The sequence below is a fragment of the Convolutriloba macropyga genome, chromosome 15 (assembly GCF_964194025.1).
Source record: "Convolutriloba macropyga chromosome 15, txConMacr16.3, whole genome shotgun sequence".
Lineage (NCBI taxonomy): Eukaryota > Metazoa > Xenacoelomorpha > Acoela > Convolutidae > Convolutriloba > Convolutriloba macropyga.
Window position 1 is genome coordinate 31,810,526 of NC_134482.1, and position 20,304 is coordinate 31,830,829.

The window sequence follows — 20,304 nt, forward strand, 5'->3', positions numbered from 1 at the left end:
GTTAGATTCTTGGGCGCTGGTCGGTCCCCAGCAAGTCAGCCAAAGCAAAGTTCAAAATTCTACACTCAGAAACTGTTGGAATGACGGATGCAAACAGTCCCATTAAATCTCGGTTTCAATTTGCAATATTCATAAGTATCATGCTAAATGACCAGATTCCAGTTTGTTGAGCAACAAAGCGGGTTACTTTTTACGCTCACATCTAAAATCAAGGTTTATAGTCTAATAGATCAACTATTTGCTTGTTGTGTTGATTCTATGTCAACACCATTATAAGGAGAGTATGGGGCCTTTAGAGAGTATGCAAACGCACATTCTCTTAATTGATTGCAATCCTGTACTATCCACTGAGCAAATTGGTCCAAACTGCGATTCTTACTATGCTCTCTTATATTGGGCTAATATTTTAAGCTCCAGCTTATGATCATAACTTACTTACTACACTGTATGCTCTAACATAGTCGATTACTTATTGAGGATACCATAGTAGCAGAGATTTGTGTTTTATTATCTTTCTGTAGTGAAATCTAGCTAAAATACCAATTTACTGCTATCAAAATAAGGCACCAAAAAGTAGCAAACATTAAAAATTTGGGGTGCAACCAGACTAGGTATCTCCAATGGAGGGGATAAAACTGAAATCATCCATGAGCAGAAGAAACACCAAACGTTTTTAATTAAAAAATTGGTCAAAATTTTTGCACAGCTCAGTTGATGTACCCTAGCCGCCTAAACTTATTTGCCCTCATACGCTAGGATAATACAAAAAATCAATGTCGGGTCACCGAAAAATGTGATAGGAGCACGGCAAAATTAAATCTGTTGCTGCAGTCACTGTCTTTGACAATGATGACCGGACAATAGATCGAAAGGACAAACTGTAAAATTTCCACAGTAAATCAGATGTAGTATCTATTTTCATTGGTCGAAAATAAGCGTTTTTTTGCTAGTTGACATGCGATTACGACATATGGCCATGCTTTAGCAACATGTGTGACCTGACACGAATCTATCAAAAACGAGCATATTATTACGTGTTATACGTTTCATTATCAGTGAGTACTTTTTCCCAATTTTTGCTTTCAATCCATTTTTCCTGGCAACACAGTAATCAGTTTTCCTGCAAGAGCTTCAATCTTTGTGAAGATTGTTTTTTGTATTCCAATTAAAAGGGGGGTAAACTATGGTGCATTTTACCCTTTGGAACCCTAAATAAGTTCGGTAGAACATAACTCGCAGTGCCAATCTCTCACCCCCGATTATTGTAGCCAGTTCAGGGCAGTAAGTTTCTGAGGCGACTAGGATTTAGGTTCGGTTCCTTCCCACTATAGAGCACGCAATTTACAGAGGTTAGGATCCAAAAACCCACCCCAATTATCGTAACTATAGCTTGATGGGGGCTATATATTTGGGAGCCTACTATAATGGGAAAGATTACATATCAATCAAAACTTTCACTTTCGTCATCAGAGGAATCATAATGCAAGCATCGTTCGCTCCGTCTTTGAACAAGCGATTCTAAATTACTTACAACTTTTATAATATGTTCAAACATTTCCTTTTCTCCCTTTTCGAACTTCAGCCCTGGTGGGCTGAAAATTCCCCGAACTGACCTCCGTTTCCTTGCTTTGATCTTGTGCCTCAGAAAGCCAATCGCATCTGTCAGCATTTTTCGTAGATTTCTGGTCAGTATCTGCAAGTCCGTGAAGAAGTAGACCTCCCGGATGTACGTTATCTGCGAAGTCTCAATTTTGTTGCAAAGTTTTTCTTTCTCAGAGACAACTGTTGCACAGAATTGGGTCAATGAATTTTCGTGCAATGTTGTTAAAACTGTGATTATTGAACTGGTTTGTTTAATTTCATTGAGACTAGTTATTTCTTCTAGTTTTCTGTTTAGCTTTTGAATGCGTCCAATAAATCTTGTTCTGCTTTGCATTTGGTTTACAAGTTCCGTTCTGTCTATTAGAATTGGCGTAGACCCGCTTAGGTTCATCTGAGCTACTAGAAAAGAGAAAATTAACATAATTTTTATGACAAATGGAGTTTTTGCAAGTGTTGCTCACGACTTGGATAACATTGCAATTTGCTTCTCAAGTCATATCCCACTTTTCAAACAATTGAGTAAAAATTTTCAATTTTGGAAAATTCTGTATCGTGCCCGTTACTGAGATTAATTTTAGGCCACATTCATGGGTTGCTTTTAAATCAACCAATATGTTCCTAGGGGGTCTCAGAAGGGGTCATTTTAAGGAATTGTAAGCCATTTTCTGCCGAGTTTCAGCTCAAAATAATTTTAAAAAAATCAAAAAGTTCTTGGTTTCAATTCGAGGAAAATGTCCGGCATGTCTACTCGAGAGAAAATTGGTGATAAGATATTAGTTAGGGTTCCCTTGATGTACAAGAGCCGACATGTCGGAATCAAAACAAAAATCAGGTGTTTGAGTTGAACAAATAAAAAACGATGAACAATGGTTGGAGACGATGAACAAAAACGATGAACAAAAATTAAGACGCCTGCATCTATATCAATTGATGGAGGAGCCGATTTTTTCTCCTTTAAATTCTAATGTAATTTCATCGCTAATCGATGTTCCCAAAGGTCAGAAATAAGCGATCGGCTGATTAATCTGAAAATTGAAAGAAAGCGGTACTACGTAATAGGCTTTCCCTTACACTTCAATAACGTGTGTACACAGACTAAACACACCATTTAGGGTTTTAAAGTTGAGAGGGCTCGCTAATGCGCTATGAAAAGAAGGCGCGATGGAGCTGTGCGATGTTAGTCCGACATCTCTGGTCCAATATTTTTCTCTGTTGGCTACCAATTGAAGCGGAGATAGACAGCATTGAAATAATTAGCTCCTACTTTGTTACCAAAACTTAAACAAACTCGTAAAAAAAATGCACATGTCTCTACCAAAAAAGCGTTCCGACCAGTCTTGTCAACTTCTTTAATTTACTCGAATGAGTTCTGAAACAAAGGAAGCGAAAGACATGAAATAAACCATACTGCGATATCTTAAGTAGGAGAAACTGCAATTTAGCAAGTGAACGAAGAATATTAGCAAAAACTGAAATCGAGATCCAAAAGTCATAATCTACCCCATTTCTAAACTGGAAATGAAAATGTAATGTAAGATTTGGTTACTGTAAAAAGGTGGCCTTTAATCAAGTTCGAGTGCAGACCTAAAAAAAACTGACCTTCATACTGAATTGCAACCTTAAATTGAGAATCCAGAATCTGATCAAAAACAAACTGAGGTTATCAAAAGTATACAATCACGAGGTAAGACAAAACTGAGATTAGTAACATTTGCCGTTGAAACTCATAAAACATTTATTCTATCAATTTGATTACCAATTCATTAAAACTCAAATAAGTATATAAAAAAGAAAAAAATTTTGATAAAAACTCTTTGGAAAAATTGGATGCCAATAATTAAAAAACCAAATGAAACTTCACGGTAATAAAACGAACTCCGCTAGACACAAGCTAGCGGAGCCCTTAAAGTAGGAATCAACTAGGTTGGCTTGCCAATAAAGATATTTTATGAGTAGTAAAAACAAAATTGAAGAGCAAAATAATTATTTCCAAAACCTGCCTTTTCTTTAAACCAAAATCCCGGAAAAATATTAGTCAAATAGACACATTCAGATGTGTCAATAATGCTTCTCCAAACGACCATTTGCCGTTTTCAGCATCAAAAAATTTTTTAGAGGAATTTTTACAAAACAAAAGTGACCAAAGAAGCAAATAAATGAAAAACGAACAACAGACAACAATCAAATGCACATCGAGTACAACACACCTTCTAATGTTTAAAACTTGAAGGGGCTCGCTAATGCGCTATAACAAAGAAGCTCGCAGACAAGCGAGGACACAAAATTTTTCGACATTGTTTGTCCAAAGATCAAATGAACACCGAATACAACACACCATATAGCGTTTTAAACTTGAGGGGGCTCGCTAATGCGCTATAACAATAAATGTCGCAAATATGCGCTGGCAAAAAATTGTCCAAAAATGATTGTCCAGAATCTTGACTCTGTTGGCTAACAATTAAATCAGAGACAGATCGTCTTGAAAGTAAAAGGTCCTACTTTGTTTATAAATCTTTGAGAGATTCTTAAAACAATACACACGTCTGTACAAAAAAAACCGTTCAGAAATGTGGGGTCAAACTCTTTTAATTATTTCGAATAAAAACTAAAACAAAAGAAGCAAATGTCATGAAAAAACCATAGTGCAATATCTTACTAGGAGAAACAGCAATTTAGCAAAGGAAGAAAGAATATGAGCAAAAGCTGACATTGAGATCCAAAAGTCAACTTCTATCCAAGTTTCAATCGTAGAATCAAACTGAATTCTAACAAATAAGTACCTGCAAGAAACAAGTACCCCCTAATCATTTTCGAGTGCCACTTACAAAAACCTCCACACTCAATTACGAAACCATGTTGAGAAAACAAAATCTGATCAAGTTCAAGTAGTGGTTATCAAAGGCAAAGAATAAGAAGTAAGACAAAATTTAAGTTAGTAATATTTGCCCTTGAAACTTATCAAACAGTTATTCTAGCGATTTGGTTACCAATTCATTAAAACTCAAATAGTAATAAAAAAAAACTGAATAGAAAATTTATTGAAAATATGGTTGATAAAAAATGAAGCCCAGCCCAATTCCACTAATCAGACAAACTCCACTAAACATAATTCAGCAAGGGTCTTCAAGTAGAAATCAGCTATGTTAGTTTGCCAAAAAAACTAAAACTATGAGAGCAAGAGACATGAAATCAACCACACTGCAAAATCTTTTGTCGGATAAACGGCAATTTAGCAAATGAACGAAGAATTTCAGCAAAAAAAGAAATTGAGATCCAACAGTCAATTTGCATCCCGTTATCAAACAAATCACTAAAATAAAATCTAACGAGTAAATACCTGTAGAAAATAAGTTGCTCTTAACCAATTTTGAGTGCAGACGTATCAAAACCTCCATAATCAATTACGAATTTAAATTGAGAATGCAAAATCTGACCAAATGAAAATATAGACTACCAAAAGCATACAATGAAAAGGTAAAACAACAATGGTATCAAACAATTGTTCTAACAAACTAGCAATAAACTTTTTAAAACTGAAATAAAAAACAAAAACAAAAAAAATCTTGCAAAAATGTGTTTGGAGAATTTGGGAGTTAAAACTTAAATACCAAACGCAACATCGCAGCAAAAAACCAGCTCTACTAAACACACACAAGCAGGGAGATTCAGTTTGGAATTTTCTTGGTTGGCTCGCCAATACAAAAAATTACAAGTCGTAAAAATGCAAAATTGAAGAGCGAAATAAATATTTCCGACGCCAGCTTTTTCTTTTAAGTAAAATATGAGAAAATTCATAGTCAAAAGAACAAATTCAGAAATTTTAGTTTTGCTTCTTCAAAAAAAGTAATTGAAAATATCGGCAATCAAAATATTTTACCACAACCAAAAAGAAATGACCCAAGAAGCAAATGAGTGAAAAACTATTGACAGACAAAAATCGAGCACACACCTAATACAATACACCACTTACTTTTTGAACGTTGAGGGGGCTCGCCAATGCGCAATAACAAGGAAGCTCACACGTAAGCGATGACACATATGTTTTTGACATTCGTTGTCCAAAAGTCAAATGCATACGGAATACAACACACTATATAGTGTTATAAGCTTGAGGTGGCTCGATGATGCGCTATATCAAGAAACCTTTCAAATGTGAGATGGAAAAAAATTCTGGGACATTGCTTGTCCGGAATCTCTTCTCTGCTGACCAACAATTAAAACAGAAACAGATTGACTTGACTGAAAAAGCTCCTACTTTGTTATTAAAAATTTGACAGACTCTTGAAACAATACACATGTCTGTACAAAAAAACGTTTAGACTTTTGGGATCAAAACTCTCATTAAACCAATTAAAAATTGAAACAAAGGGAGCGAATGTCTTGAATTATATCATAATGCAACATCTTTAGCAGAATGAACAGCAGTTTAGCAAGTGAAGAAGGAATTTTATCTAAAACTGAAAATGAGATCCGAAAGTCAAAAATTATCTTATTTTCAAACTGAATAACAAACTCTAATGCAACGAAAAACTAACTGTAAAAAACAAGTGGACTCTATTCAACTCGAATAGACTTTATTTTTTAAATTAGACATATAAAAGAGTGCAAACCAGAAAAAAACCTCAAAGGAGTGGTGTCAAAAATAAGCCCCTTACTCGAGTAAGAGTTTAAATTGAGAAAGCAAAATCTGTTCAAATGCAACTAGAGGCTATCAAAAGTATACAATCAAGAGGTAAGACAAGAATAAGAATAGTAGTGTTTGTCCATAGATCTTATCAAACAGTTGTTCTGGCAATCTGATTGTCAACTGATTAAAACACACATAAGACCAAAAAAACAAAAAATCTTGGAAAAAGTTTTAAGCTAAGGATTGGAAAGCCAAATGCAAATTCACATTATAGAAAAGGAAAGGCACGAGACATAAGCGAGGGGAGAATTTCAAGTAGGAATCAGTTAGTTTGGCGTGTTAATGAGAATATTTCATGAGTAAAGAAAAATATTCATAAGGGAAGAATAATTTTTACTAACACCTGCTTTTTCGTTAAACCAATTTATCAGAAGATTCAATTTTTCTTGTCAAATACACACACTCAGAAAATTCTATATTACGTTTCTTCAAACAGCCAATTGTAGTTATGGGCAATCAAAATGTTTAATAAAAACAGAGAGAAATGAGCAAATCTCAAATAAGTGAAAAACCAGTTAGAGACAAAATTCAGCCGTTCTCCAAATTTTTACAGATATAAATGCCGGTAAATTTTATAAAGGTGACCAGCTATTAATGGAAAAGAAATATAGGCGTACATATGACAAAATGCTGACTTGCGAAGAAGTCAATAAATTGGACAGAAGTGGAAGAAAGTGAAATGACAGCACGATCAGAGCTCAATTTTCAGATATTGTTCCGAAAACAAATTGCTGTGAAGTCATAAAAAATTAGTTAAGGAATGCAGCTACGATACGTGTTAGGTTATGGATTAATGCGATAGGACCAAGGGGGTTTTGTTCTAAATTTCAAATTGTGATTTCTCTAGAGAGAAAAAAACTTTTAAAGTGAATAGAGATTATAGATTTACTGGGGAAACCTATGTAATATTATATAATACGTCAATGTCGGTGAATTGAAAGAAGGTTGGAAGAGAACAGAAAGAGCAGAATTTCAAACTTGAAAACCATGATGCCAATCAAAAACTGGTTCTATCATTACAATGTCATGCAAGATAAGATAATTTTGTGTCTTTTTGCTTGCTGCTATTTTCACAATTCATACACTGAAGAGCAACTTTTTTTAACACTGAAGAGCAACGTTTTATTTAAAAAAATCAAGTATTTGAGGTTCACAATCATCATATCAGTTTTTTTGTATCTTTTGTACAGCTAAGGGAATAATTCATATTCTCTAAGATTTGGGTTCAGAGCTTATATAAGTTATATTTCTTAACAACCCCTTTTAAATGAGCTGATTGGGCAGAGTCTTTTGCTATCGAAGATGTTGTGCAAATATCCACTTTCCATGCAGTTAACCAATTCCTGAAATTGTCGGCTGCGTTTTTGAAAATTGAAACGTACTTAATTTAAGTTATCCCGTCCTCCATTTTATCCAGAATGAAGCAACATTTGGTCTCAATTTGATTGCTCTTCTGGTTCATGAACAGTTTATAGCACCTTTTGAGACAAATCTAGTTGTTCTATACATGTAAAAACGAAATTTTTTATGCAAAATGTTTTAGGCGTTATTTCGATCAGATTGCTTCTTAAGTAGCTGCTCTCATATCGTAATATTCTGCTTCAGGAGAAAAGAGAGCAAATGAAGCTTTCTCTTTCGTGACAGCCTCAGTTTAGTGCTGCGCTCTTCTTGTTGAGCTTGAGATACTAGACTGCCAATGATTTTCTTTTGTTTACAAAAACAGACCAACATCTGACCAGAATTTTTACTAAGACCTGTTTTTCGTTAAACCATATTTCAGAACGTTCTGTGCCGCCTGAAGTTTATTTTTCAAGTCAGCCGAAATCCTGAAGCTTTTGGATTGTTCTGATTGAAACAACTCAAACCTTCTTTGAAAGTAGTTCTCTTAATCGACTCCCACTTTGCTTTAATCTCGGGTGAATCACAGACTCAGATGTAGCTTCCCTGTGTTTTGCAAGTGAAATGTTCCTCTATTGTCAACCCAGACCAATTTGAAGGTATAACCAGTTGTCTCTGCTCTCGCAAACATTGGTTTTTTGTGCTTCTAGTGAATTGTTGTCCCATTAGAAATATCAACATTTTTTTAACAGTTGGTGGTTGGCAGTTTGTTTCAAACCCAAAAATTATCTATAATAGTTGAAATTCTAACCTCTCCCTAGCGTGTCCTTGATTCATAAGCTCCAATTGTTTGCACAAGAAATTTTTTGCAAAACCGTCTTGTGAGTAAAAGCCGTCTTTTCATCAAACTGGTTGATCATGTGGCTTTGTTGCAGTAATTGTTGAAGTAAAATCGTGAAAGTTTCTGGCTTGCAGTATTCCCAAAAGTCTCTTATCATTTCAGTCTATCCAATTCTTTGAAATCCTCAGCGCCATAGGCTTTTTGTTTTTTGAGCACTGTGATTAAATTTTCATTTGGAGATTCATTTGTCTGGAATCAGTTAGACTGGCCTGCCAATGAGATTACTTCACAAGTAGAAAAAAAAACAATAATTGAGAATCGATTAATTTTTTCTAACACTTGCATTTTCGTTAAACCATATTTCCTAACTTTCAGTTTTTTTGTCAAAAAGACAAATACAAAAATTTCAATTTTGCTTCTTCAAACAACCAATTGTAGCTAAGGAGAATAAATATATTTGATAAGTGCAATTAGTCATGGCCAAATGAAAATTGAGTGAAAAAGCAGTTATAGATAAAAATCAACACTTCTCCAAATTTTTACAAAAAACAAATGCCATCAAATTTATAAAGGTAATTAGCTATTAATAGAAAGGAATTATAGGTTTACATATGACATTTTAATGACCTGTAAAGATTTCAATAATTATGACAGAAGAAGAAGCGAACGACATAACAGAACGATCAGACCTCAAAAAATTGCTGTGATTGCAACAAAAAAATTAGCATGGAACTGCAGCCACAATAATTTTTGGATTATGGATTTTTGCGAGCGGACTGAAAACGTTTTGTTTTAAATATGAAAATTGAATTTCTCTAGAAAGAAAAAAACGTATAAAGATAATTCAGATTAGAGATTTACTGGCAGAACCTATTTGATAGATCACTGTTGGTGAATCTACGGAAGAAAGAAAGAGAATGGAAAAAAACAGAATTTCATTCTAAAAAACCATGAAGCTAATCAAAAATTGATTGTATTGTTGTATAGTAATGCATGGTAAGAAAACATTGTGTCTTTTGCCTGCTGCAATTTGGACAATTCATACAATGTAAAGCAACTTTTGTTTTTAACAATCGAATAATTGAAATTCACAATCATTAATCTAGTTTTGTTTTATCTCTTGTACAGTTAAAAGAGTGAATCATTTTTTCTAAGAATAAGGTTAAGAGATGAAATATCAGTTCTAGTTCTTAACAACTCCTTTCGTAACTGAGCTGATTGGGCATAGTCTTCTCCTATCAAAAACGTTGTGGAAGTTTTCACCTTCAATTCAATTAACCATTTCATAAAAATTGTCTGCTGCCACTTTGTCGATTGAAAAGTAGTAAATGGAAGTAGTCCCGTCCTCCCGTTCATGAATGAAGTGAATTTTGTCTCAATGTGTTTGCTCCTCCTGTTTATGATCGGTTTGTAGCACACATGGAGAAAAATCGAATTGTCTTCCCCAATGAATATTGTTTTTTTTTCGATGCAAAAATTTTCTAGGGGTTTTTTAAGTAGAGTACTTCTTGAGCTGCCGCTGTTGTGCACTAATATTCTGCTTCTGCGTAAAAGAGAGCAACTGAAGCCTCTTCCTTCTGACACTCCCAGATGAGTGCCTCGCCTATTCCGTTGAGTTTGAAATAGTAGAATGTTACTTATTTTCTTTTCTTTACAACACCATACCAAAATGTGACGGGGATCAAGATATCTGGCCGCGTCTATTTGATTAGATGAAAAATGTCCAATTAGATTTCTGTAGTTCCTCTGGTCCAATTGTGCACGTAATTTCTGTGTTCCCTGAAATTTCAATTTCAAGTCAGCCGGAGTCCCTAAAGTTTTGGATTTTTCTGCTTGAAACCACTCAAACACTCTCTCTATTTACTTCTCATAGTCATCTACGACTTTATTTTGATCTCGGTTGAATCAAAGACTCAGGTGTAGCATTCCTGTACTTTCCATGTAAAAAGCTCCTTCTAGAGTCTTCTCGATATCGAAGATTAATGTCATACTTTTTTATGCCGCTGTGATGTGGTCAATCCAGACCAATTTGAAGGTATAACCATTTGTCTCTGCTCTCGCAAACATTAAAAATTTGAGCCAATAGGAATTTGAACAAGTTTTTTAAGAGTTTGTGGTAGACGGCCTGTTTCAAATTCTAACTTAGTGTTTTTTAGTTGACATACCAACATCTATCCAACAGGATCTTCGTTCATAGGTCCCAATTGTTTACTCCAGAAAGTTTTTTTTCTGTTCTCATGTAAGGGAGAACCGTCTTGTCATCAAAATAGTTGATCACAAGGCTTTGTTTCGGAATTAGTTGAAGTAAAATCATGAAAATTTCTGGCTTGCAGTAGGCGCACAAGTCTCGAAGCAGTCCAGTCTCTCCAAGTTTCTGAAATCCCCAGCTTCATAGGCTTTTATTTATCTTGGATTGACCACTGGGGTCAAATTTCAATTTGCTGAACCATTTTTCTTGATGGAAGTCCGGTAGGAAGATAGTAAGAAGGATGTCCCCGTTCTTACTATCTTGGAAAGTCATGAACTCGTCCTCCGTTGCTTGGAGCCAATGGTTATACTAATCAGTTTGCTTGGCGTCCTGGACTATCTTGGGTTCCACAAACTTCCCCTCAGTCGTAATAAGACAGGTGTTGATTTCCCAAAAAAGCTGTTGAGCATTCTTTGCTTGTGTCCATCATTTGATCTCTGCAATGTCCCCCTGCTCTTGTGATTACTAAATGAAACAAATTGTCTCATTTGGTACGAAAATTTTGGTGTCCCGGTTTTGTAGTAATTCTTATTATCTGTGACTCCTTAATAATATCTCTGACTCCTTCATCTTGGGGAACTTCAACAATAACCGAAGCCACCATTGTCTGTATACCCGGTACAGATCTACAGTTTTCTGGCTCTCAATCTGGTAGTTGAGGCGTCTCTTTATTGTCAAGGGTTTAGCCAAATTCCTGCTTCTTGTTGATCAGATCTCGAACTGTCGTCACTTGCCTGTGTTCACACGAGGCATCCGTTGTCACCTTCAGCTTCACCCACAAACTTTGCTTCCAGCGCCATCGTTTCTGGTTTACTGACGGCCTGTCCCTCTAGCTCATGCAGACGGTTCAACCAAAATAAGATAAACTTTCTAATCGGAAATGTATGTTTCATACCTTGCATAAGCTTGGCTTGCAATCTTTCTTCTCCTTGTTTCACAACCAAGCTTTTTATCTCTACTGCGTGAAACACTGATATCCTCAAATCAAATTACGAAATCCTGAGCCAGTGTGTAAAACATCTTTTCGTCTCTAGCATTGTCATGTTTCGCTTCCAGGCTAACTCATTCTGTTGTGAGGTCTCCTTTATGATTTTTTCCTGTAAAATGCAGGCAACCAAGTGGTCAGTGTTGAAATTTTGTTTGAAATATTTTTCGGCATTGTTTTGTTTCAGTCTCATGGGTTTCCCCACAATGAGAAAAAATTTCTTCAGGATGGCCGCCGTTTCATTTTTTAATTGAAGCACGCTCAAAAACGTTTTGAAGTAATCTGCAAACACAAAGCAAAAGGGGAACCCCGATTCCTGCTATGAAAGGCCACTACCACATCTTTGAACCCCCTTTTGGCTTCTCTTCTGTTTGGGTCGCTGCCAACCTTGTTGCTGTCCTGTTTTCGATCTTGGCCAATGCGCACAAGTTGCGTACATCAACGAGTCTCTCACTGTCTGTTATTCCGTGCCAAATACAGTTGTGTCAAATGACCCAACCGTTTGTGTCATATCCTTTCACTGCCAAGTTTAAGTTTGTTGGCACTCATCTCCTATTCTAGAAAGCTGCTGTGTAAAACATTTTTTCTGGTTAACTGCACCCGAGTTTCCTTCTAGAGTTTTGGTCAACTCTCTTTTTTTCTAGAAAGTGAAGCTGTGTCCCAATTCCGCTCATCCTACGACTCATCGAAAGAACAATAATTGCTTAATTAAAAACCATTTTTGAGTTAGCATTAGTATAAACCCCTGTTTGAGTGTATGCTGATCCTGCCACAGCCTCTGCCCACTTCTCTTAAATCGTTTCCCTTGGCATTTTAGACAACTGATTGACGGGTAAAGGACTCCTGGAACGCGTCTAAATTTGTCTCTTTAAGTTTTGTGCTACCACTGTCCTCTAGCAGTCACAGACGATTGAGGACAAACGCGTGGAAAATTGCCTCTGAGATTGCTTCCCTTGCATCTTGTAGGCTTTTGAGATCTGACTTAGAACCTGACTTAATTCTCACAACACTGGAGATGCAGTCAAGCAAAATATGCCACCAAAATGACAGCTGTTGGCGTCTCCATGCTGTAAAATCTCTCCTGTAAAAGCTTCCAAGCCCTTGCTGCATCTTGTATGCAGTCATTTTCTACACCGTAATGTCTCATCAGCATCAAACGTGGGTACCACTCGTTGTCTTTTTTCGATGACAGCGATTTCATTATGTGAGTACTTGAGTGGCCTATGCTTCTTTCTCTCTTCATAGCTGACACATTTGGCGATTGTATAGGCTCATTGGAGTGACCCTCTGTCCCCAGTAACGATCTGTTGAGTATCTTTGTCTGCATCATCGCTGCAAATATTGTGAGAGGTCAGCAGTTTCACTGTCTATTGAACTATCCTAGTATGAGCAGCCAAAAATTGGAAAAAATAGGAAACAGAAACGCATTCTGCCATCAACAAAAGAATCTTTGTTAAGAAAATCAAATTTGTCATTTAGAAAGATGCTGGGCTCATAGCCAGTTGACTTTCGCTAGCGGATTAATATAGTTTTTTCTAATAAAAAAGTCTTCTAGAGAAAATAGAAACAAAAGTTTCCAGATAACAGAGATCAAATTTTTATCAGAAGTTTCTATAAAATCGGTCAAGGTTAGTGATTCATTCGCAAACAGCTAATTTGCCAGCTTGACAATTTATACAACAGAAGGCAACTATTTGTTTTAGCATTTGAGCAATTCAGAAAAACATTTAACATTTCAAAATTGTAACACCAATTGTGCAGTTAAGAAAAGTTCTAAAACTTTCAATTATTAAGGTAAGGCGCTTTTTCGTTCGAAATTCAACAAAAGTCCTCAGAATCAAGAATTACGACACATACAATTTACGCAAACTTGGAAAAATTTTTTTAGGTGAACACATAGTATCAAAGTCAAGATAATTATATATTGATCACAGAAAATTTCAGAAATCAGCATGTCGCCTAAATTGTATTTGCTTATTTCAATGGTTTACAATGCGCTAGTTGAACTTTCATTCTTGTGAGAGGACAGACGTGCACGCAAAAAACAAGCTTTTAAATTGCAATTGAGTTGAACTTTCTATAATTCACTAAAGTAAATAATACAACAGATGGGACAACATGATTTGAATGAAGTTTTCTGCAAAACTGCTTTTTGCGACACACAATTTTATAGAATGAACCACTAATTTTCCTAAACAACAGAAAAATGGATACAGAAATCCTATTTATCCCATTATCAGTAGAATTTCCAGACTGAATAGTCTCTCAAGTGGAAATATTTTTGGAATTAAAAGAATTTTGAATTGACTCTAAAAGCACATACTAGTTTTTGAAATGAGTGCAGAAATAAACTTAAATGACCTCTGCACACACCACGTATGAATCCAAATTGAAAAAAAAATCCAATAGAGACCATCCATGCTAGTTATTCAAAATCGAAGTCACGAGTAAAATGTGTCAGGATTGGTTTCACAAATTACCAACTGCTTGCTCAGATATTTATTTACCGAATCACTTAAACCCACACATATACAAAAGAAAAAACGGAGAAAATCCTCCATAAAACTCCAATATCTTTAAAATTTGTCGTTAATAATTGAAAAATGACACTCAATCTCAAAAACAATTTCACGGGTTTCAATGCTAAACAACAAACCAATACGTTTCATTTTGATGCAGCTAGAACATCCAGTAAAAAATATAAATTACGAGTCGACAAAACACTGATGTTGTTGGTTTTTTCCCATAATGTCACTTTTTCTGATATAGTATTTACAAAAGTTTTCTGTCAAGTGGACAACTTCAGAGGTCTTACATAAGCTACTAAAAAAGATGCCGCCACTTAATTTCTGTTTCGTTTTTGTTCTTTCGGTTTTTTGGCGGGGTAAACCAATTGTAATGCTTTTTATTTAATTGTGAGTATATGCAATTATTTGAATTGGTCTCTTGGCGAACAAATCTTTTGTTGACTTTGTTGACTTTTTATTTGAAATGCTCTTATTTTCAATCAGCGGAAACGATAGTTTCAATGGAAAACAGCAAATTAAAAACAAAACTAAGAATGGCAAAATCAAATATGAATAGCACTTAAAAGGTGTCCATTGTTTTAAAATGAGCGGCAATATAGCAACTACTGGCTTTCAAAAGACAAAACGTTTTGTTTTGGATGTGATAAAAAATGGATTGTGAAAAAACTAACATCTGAGATTGAAGGGAAAAACAACAACAAAAATGGTGAGAACCCAAAACTCAGGCATATTTCGGAGAACAATTAGTGTTCAGCGGAATAATCTTGAGCTGTGAACTGGAGCCATCGGTGTGTTTTTTATTCAACTACTGAAAACAGTTAGATGCTCAGTTTTGATATATCAACAAAACTACAAAAATTACATCAAAAGAAATAGTTTTAAAATTATCAATGCTATAAATTGTCAGCTGATAAAGTTATTTAATATCATTTACAGTTCATTCGTACTTTAACGAGACATATCAGTTTTCTGACTCAGTATAAAAGCAATATAAAAGAGCGGTCGAAGTAAATTAAGATTTTTATACAGCTCTCAGTTTCAAAGTCAACAAAATAATTAGTTGCCAAAAGACCAGTTTGAATATTTGCACCTTTTCACTACTAAATAAAAAGCATTGCTATTGGTATATTTCAGCAGAAAGTTGCGAGAACAGAAGAAAAACAGCTGTTAAACTGCAGCAAAACTCTTTTGTTAAAAAAAGCTCTAAGAACAGAAATAACTCGAAACAAATCTCAATCCGTTTTATTTTGAAAATTAACAATGAGAAGAAGAATTGGTTTGCTTTTGCTTCAAAAGACCTCGAAAATTTTTAAAGATGTATCAAAATTAAGAAAAAAATTAACAAAAAAATTTAGTGCCAAAATCTGAACAAATTTAGTGGCAAAAATTAAATGTTCACAAAATGTTTAAAACTGAATCTCTTCGAAAATGACATTTTTATAAAAGAAAAATTTTTTTTTTCACAATCTACGCTTGAGGAGCTTTCTGGTGATACCACTCGCAACTCTCTACGATAAGTATATCGATTGACCAAAGTTAACCATGTAGCTCCTCCCCCCCTCCCCCCACAAGAATTGTTGGAACAATAACAGAGCTGATGCACTATATTTGGTAAAATTGTCTATTACTGCAGCAGTTATTCATACCCATAATAAATTTTTTGAGAGCCAACCGATTTAAGATCTAATTGCGATTTTACTTAAAGGATTATCTCTTTGAAGCATTGTTTCCCCGAACACAATCCGAATGTAATTCAAAAATGTTTGCTCTCTTCATTGAGATAAAAATAAAGGCCTCGGAGGTATTTTTTGAGGAGTGAACTCGAACGATGCAAGGCCGAAGCTCTGGTGCGAATATGACAAGGCTAAAAGTGCTCTGGCAAATATCTCTCATCAGATTGAAATATATCTATAAGCTCAGAACACCCAAAATAAAGTGACCCTTGATTCGGTTCATTTGGGTTTTTCCAAAGATTTAACCCGGAGCAACTTGACCTCTAATTCGACGTGGCAGGCCAAAATGGTGCCCAAACAGACCCAAATCAGACCATTGTCCAGTCTGAAGTGCGTTCGTGCCGCAAACCAAACCACGTAGTTTTGCTTTCAAAAACTTTTTGGTGTGTGATCCAGTTGGTTCTGGTCAGAGGATATTTCAATCTGGCACCTCGACCTGGGAAGGCGCATTTTATAGTGACAATATTATCACGAGAAAAAACGGAGAAAATCCTCCATAAATCTCCAATCTCTCTAAAGTTTGTTGTTAATAATTGAAAATTGACACTCAATCTCAAAAACAGTCTCACGGGTTTCAATGCTAAAAACAAACCAATACGTTTCATTTTGATGCATCTAGAACATCCAGTAAAAAATATAAATTACGAGTCGACCAAACACTGATGATGTTAACTTTTTCCCATAATGTCACTTTTTCTGATATAGTATTTACAAAAGTTTTCTGTCAAGTGGACAACTTCAGAGGTCTTACATAAGCTACTACAAAAGATGCCGCCACTTTATTTCTGTTTCGTTTTTGTTCTTTCGGTTTTTTGGCGGGGTAAGCCAATTGCAATGCTTTTTATTTAATTGTCAGTATATGCAATTATTTGAATTTGTCTCTGGGCAAACAAATGCTTTGTTGATTTTGTTGACTTAGTATTTTAAATGCTCTTCTTTTCAATCAGCGGAAACGATAGTTTCAATTGAAAACAGCAAATTGAAAACAAAACTAAGAATGGCAAAACCAAATATGAATAGCACTAAAAAAGTGTCCATTGTATTAAAATGAGCGGCAATATAGCAATTACTGGCTTTCAAAAGACAATACGTTTTGTTTTGGATGTGATAAAGAATGGATTGTTGAAAAGTTAACATCTGGGATTGAAGGGAAAAACAACAAAGAAAACAAAAATGGTGAGAACCCAAAACTCAGGCATATTTTGGAGAACGGTTAGTTTTCAGTCGGAATAATCTTGAGTTGTGAACTGGATCCATCGTTGTGTTTTTTATTCAACTACTGAAATCAGTTAGATGCTCAGTTTTGATATATCAACAAAACTACAAAAATTACATCAAAAGAAATTGTTTTAAAATTAATAATGCCATAAATTTTCAGCTGATAAAGTTATCTAATATCATTTACAGATTTATCGAGCTCTAACGAGACATCTCAGCTTTCTTACTCATTATAAAACAATATAAAAAAGCGAACGAAATAAATTAAGATTTTTATACAGCACTCAGTTTCAAAACCAACAAAATAATTAGTTGCCAAAAGACGAGTTTGATTATTTGCACCTTTTCATTACTAAATAAAAAGCATTGCTATTGGTATATTTCAGCAGAAAGTTGCGAGAACAAAAGCAAAACAGCTGTTAAACTGCAGCAAAATTCTTTTGTTAAAAAATGGCTCTAAAAACAGAAATAACTCAATACAAATCTTAATCTGTTTTTTTTGAAAAATAACGATGAGAAAAAAAATTGGTTTGCTATTGCTTCAATAAACCTCGAAAATTTTTAAAGATGTATCAAAATTAAAAAAAAAGTAACAAAAAATTTCAGTGCCAAAATTTGAACAAATTTAGTGGCAAAAATTAAATGTTCACAAAATGTTTAAAACTCAATAACTCCTCAAAAATGACATTTTTTTAAAAGAAAAATTTTTTTTCACAATCTACGCTTGAGGGGCTTTCTGGTGATACCACTCGCAACTCTCTACGATAAGTATATCGATTGACCAAAGTTAACCATGTAGCTCCTCCCCCCCCCCCCCCCTCACCCCACAAGAGATGTTGGAACAATAACAGAGCTGATGCACTATATTTGGTAAAATTTTCTAACACTGCAGCAGTTATTCATACCCATAACAAATTTATTGAGAGCCAACTGATTTAAGATCTAATTGCGATTTTACTTAAAGGATTATCTCTTTGAAGCATTGTTTCCCCTAACACAATCTGAATGTAATTCAAAAATATTTGCTCTCTTCATTGAGATATAAATAAATGCCTAGGAGGTATTTTTTGAGGAGTGAACACGAACGATGGAGGGCTGAAGCTATGGTGCGAATATGACAAGGCTAAAAGTGCTCTCGCAAATGTCTCTCATCAGATTGAAATATTTTTATAAGCTCAGAACACCCAAACTAAAGTGACCTTTGATTAGGTTCTTATGCGTTTCTCCACAGATTTAACCCGGACCAACTTGACCTCTAATTCGACTTGGCAGGCCAAAATGGTGTCCAAAGAAACCCAAATTAGACCAGTCTGAAGTGCGTTCGTACCGCAAACCAAACCACGTAGTTTTGCTTTGAAAAACTTTTCAGTGTGTGATCCAGTTGGGTCTGGTCAGGCCATTTCAATCTGGCACCTCGACCTGGGAAGGCACATTTTATAGTGCTCTTTCTTTGCTGGGTATCCACAATATGTTTTCTAACTGGTCGGAAGAAAACTATCCGATACATGATACCCAGGTTGAGGTCCAAGGCCGAATCGACCTGTGATAAGAATCACTCGACCTGTTACTTCTGCGCTTGAAATTACACGGTAGGTACTTCCCCAAGAACGCGGTTTGGTCTTTTCAGAGGTCAATTGGGTCTGGGTTTGTCTGATCAGAGGTGATTATCTTGATTTCCGCTCGTCCGATCAAAGGTAACTTTGGTATGAGGTTGTCTAATGAGAGAACACTTCAGTCTAAGAAGAGATCAGACCTCGTTTTTAATAAATGAATTTTAATCAGATCAACTTTATTTAACTCGATCTCGAAACGTATCTGAACTCCTAAGAAAAGTGAACAATCTGAGCATATTGAAAGAAGCAGGCATCGTACCAACACCAGCCAACAAGTTTACCATAACGCTTCTCGGATCTTTTGTGTCCCCACCGTTCGGCACCCCCAGTTAAAGAGCACGTGCCATTACATACTAAACCATTATGTGAAACCACAGCACGTGCGTCTGGGGGCTGCAAATAATATGCACCCAATAAGCTGGGGGGGGGGTAAAAATGGAAAAGATCCAACATCTCTATAAAATTACCTTCAGTTCTGTAGTCCATGTAGGGAAAACCAACATCGCCAGTGTCGCTATCTCTGAATGTAGATGCTAAAACAAAGTATTTCAACTAAATTACAGACTAAATTTTGCAGATCTACAATTTATTTACAGATAAGGATCTGAATATCATTAGGTTGAAAAAATAACCTATTTTGCGAATTCATCGTTTCAAGACAGCTTAAACCATTAGCGGAAAATTTGACCCCTGCAGTTCTAGAAAATACCAAAACAAAAAATCAGTAATTTTGCTGCTATTAAAAATATCTTTATTATCAATAGGCAATTGTGGCAACCGAATTATTTAGAGGTCAAATAGTCATATCTATCTGTGATATAAAATGCATTTTTTTTGTTCAAAATTGAATCACAGATTTTAAAAAAAGTTGTAATTTCTGAGCATCCGCGTTTTAATCTCATAATTCTTCTTGATTGCCGTTGTATTAATTTATTTTCTTTTATGCTTTCACTCTACTTAAAATATCAGACCAATATTTGATAAGGAAACGTTTATCGCAAAAATTAATCTCGGATTTCCCAATATCATTATAATAATCAGTGAATATGCTTTTAAACAATCGGATAAAGATTAGTTACTCAATACTGATTTCCATTATCTGCTGGATTACCCCAGAGTACTGGAAAAAACTTGATTCTGGTTGCAAACAGTTGCACGCATAAAATTAATTTGTTTTCTGATTACAATCCAAAGAATTTGGATTGTATTGGTGTTCTGACTCTTTTTCTAAGATGCTTCCTTATCTTTTTCCATGAGCTTTCAAAATGGGATAAACAGGTCAAGTTCAAGGGCATCAATTTTCATTGGAGGACCTCAGCTGTCTTTCAAGTACTCAAAGAGCTTAAAGTTGTGGGAACGTTGGAATTCAAGTTTAAAAGATCAATTTTAGTAGTTTTGGTTTCAAAAGGACGTAAATCTTAAAATTTATTATCATTTTTGAGGTTTTTTGGTCGGTCAGTCTTAAATTGACGTTCGCCAAAACTGATAAAGGTCTTAGGCCAGACATAATT

General features: G+C 35.1%; 1 protein-coding gene across 1 annotated transcript in view; it reads right to left on the bottom strand.

Annotated features, from left to right (window-relative positions):
• Window positions 1-1,403: 1,403 nt before the first annotated feature.
• LOC142354319 (uncharacterized) overlaps window positions 1,404-20,304 on the bottom strand; it is a 32,523-nt gene continuing 13,622 nt past the window's right edge. Inside the window, exons 2-3 of the mRNA XM_075406587.1 lie at window positions 19,261-19,326; window positions 1,404-2,001 (exon numbers count right to left, since the gene is read on the bottom strand). Of these exons, the coding sequence (XP_075262702.1) occupies window positions 1,442-2,001; window positions 19,261-19,326 (626 nt within the window). The 3' untranslated portion in view covers window positions 1,404-1,441. The remainder of the gene's footprint in view (window positions 2,002-19,260; window positions 19,327-20,304) is intronic.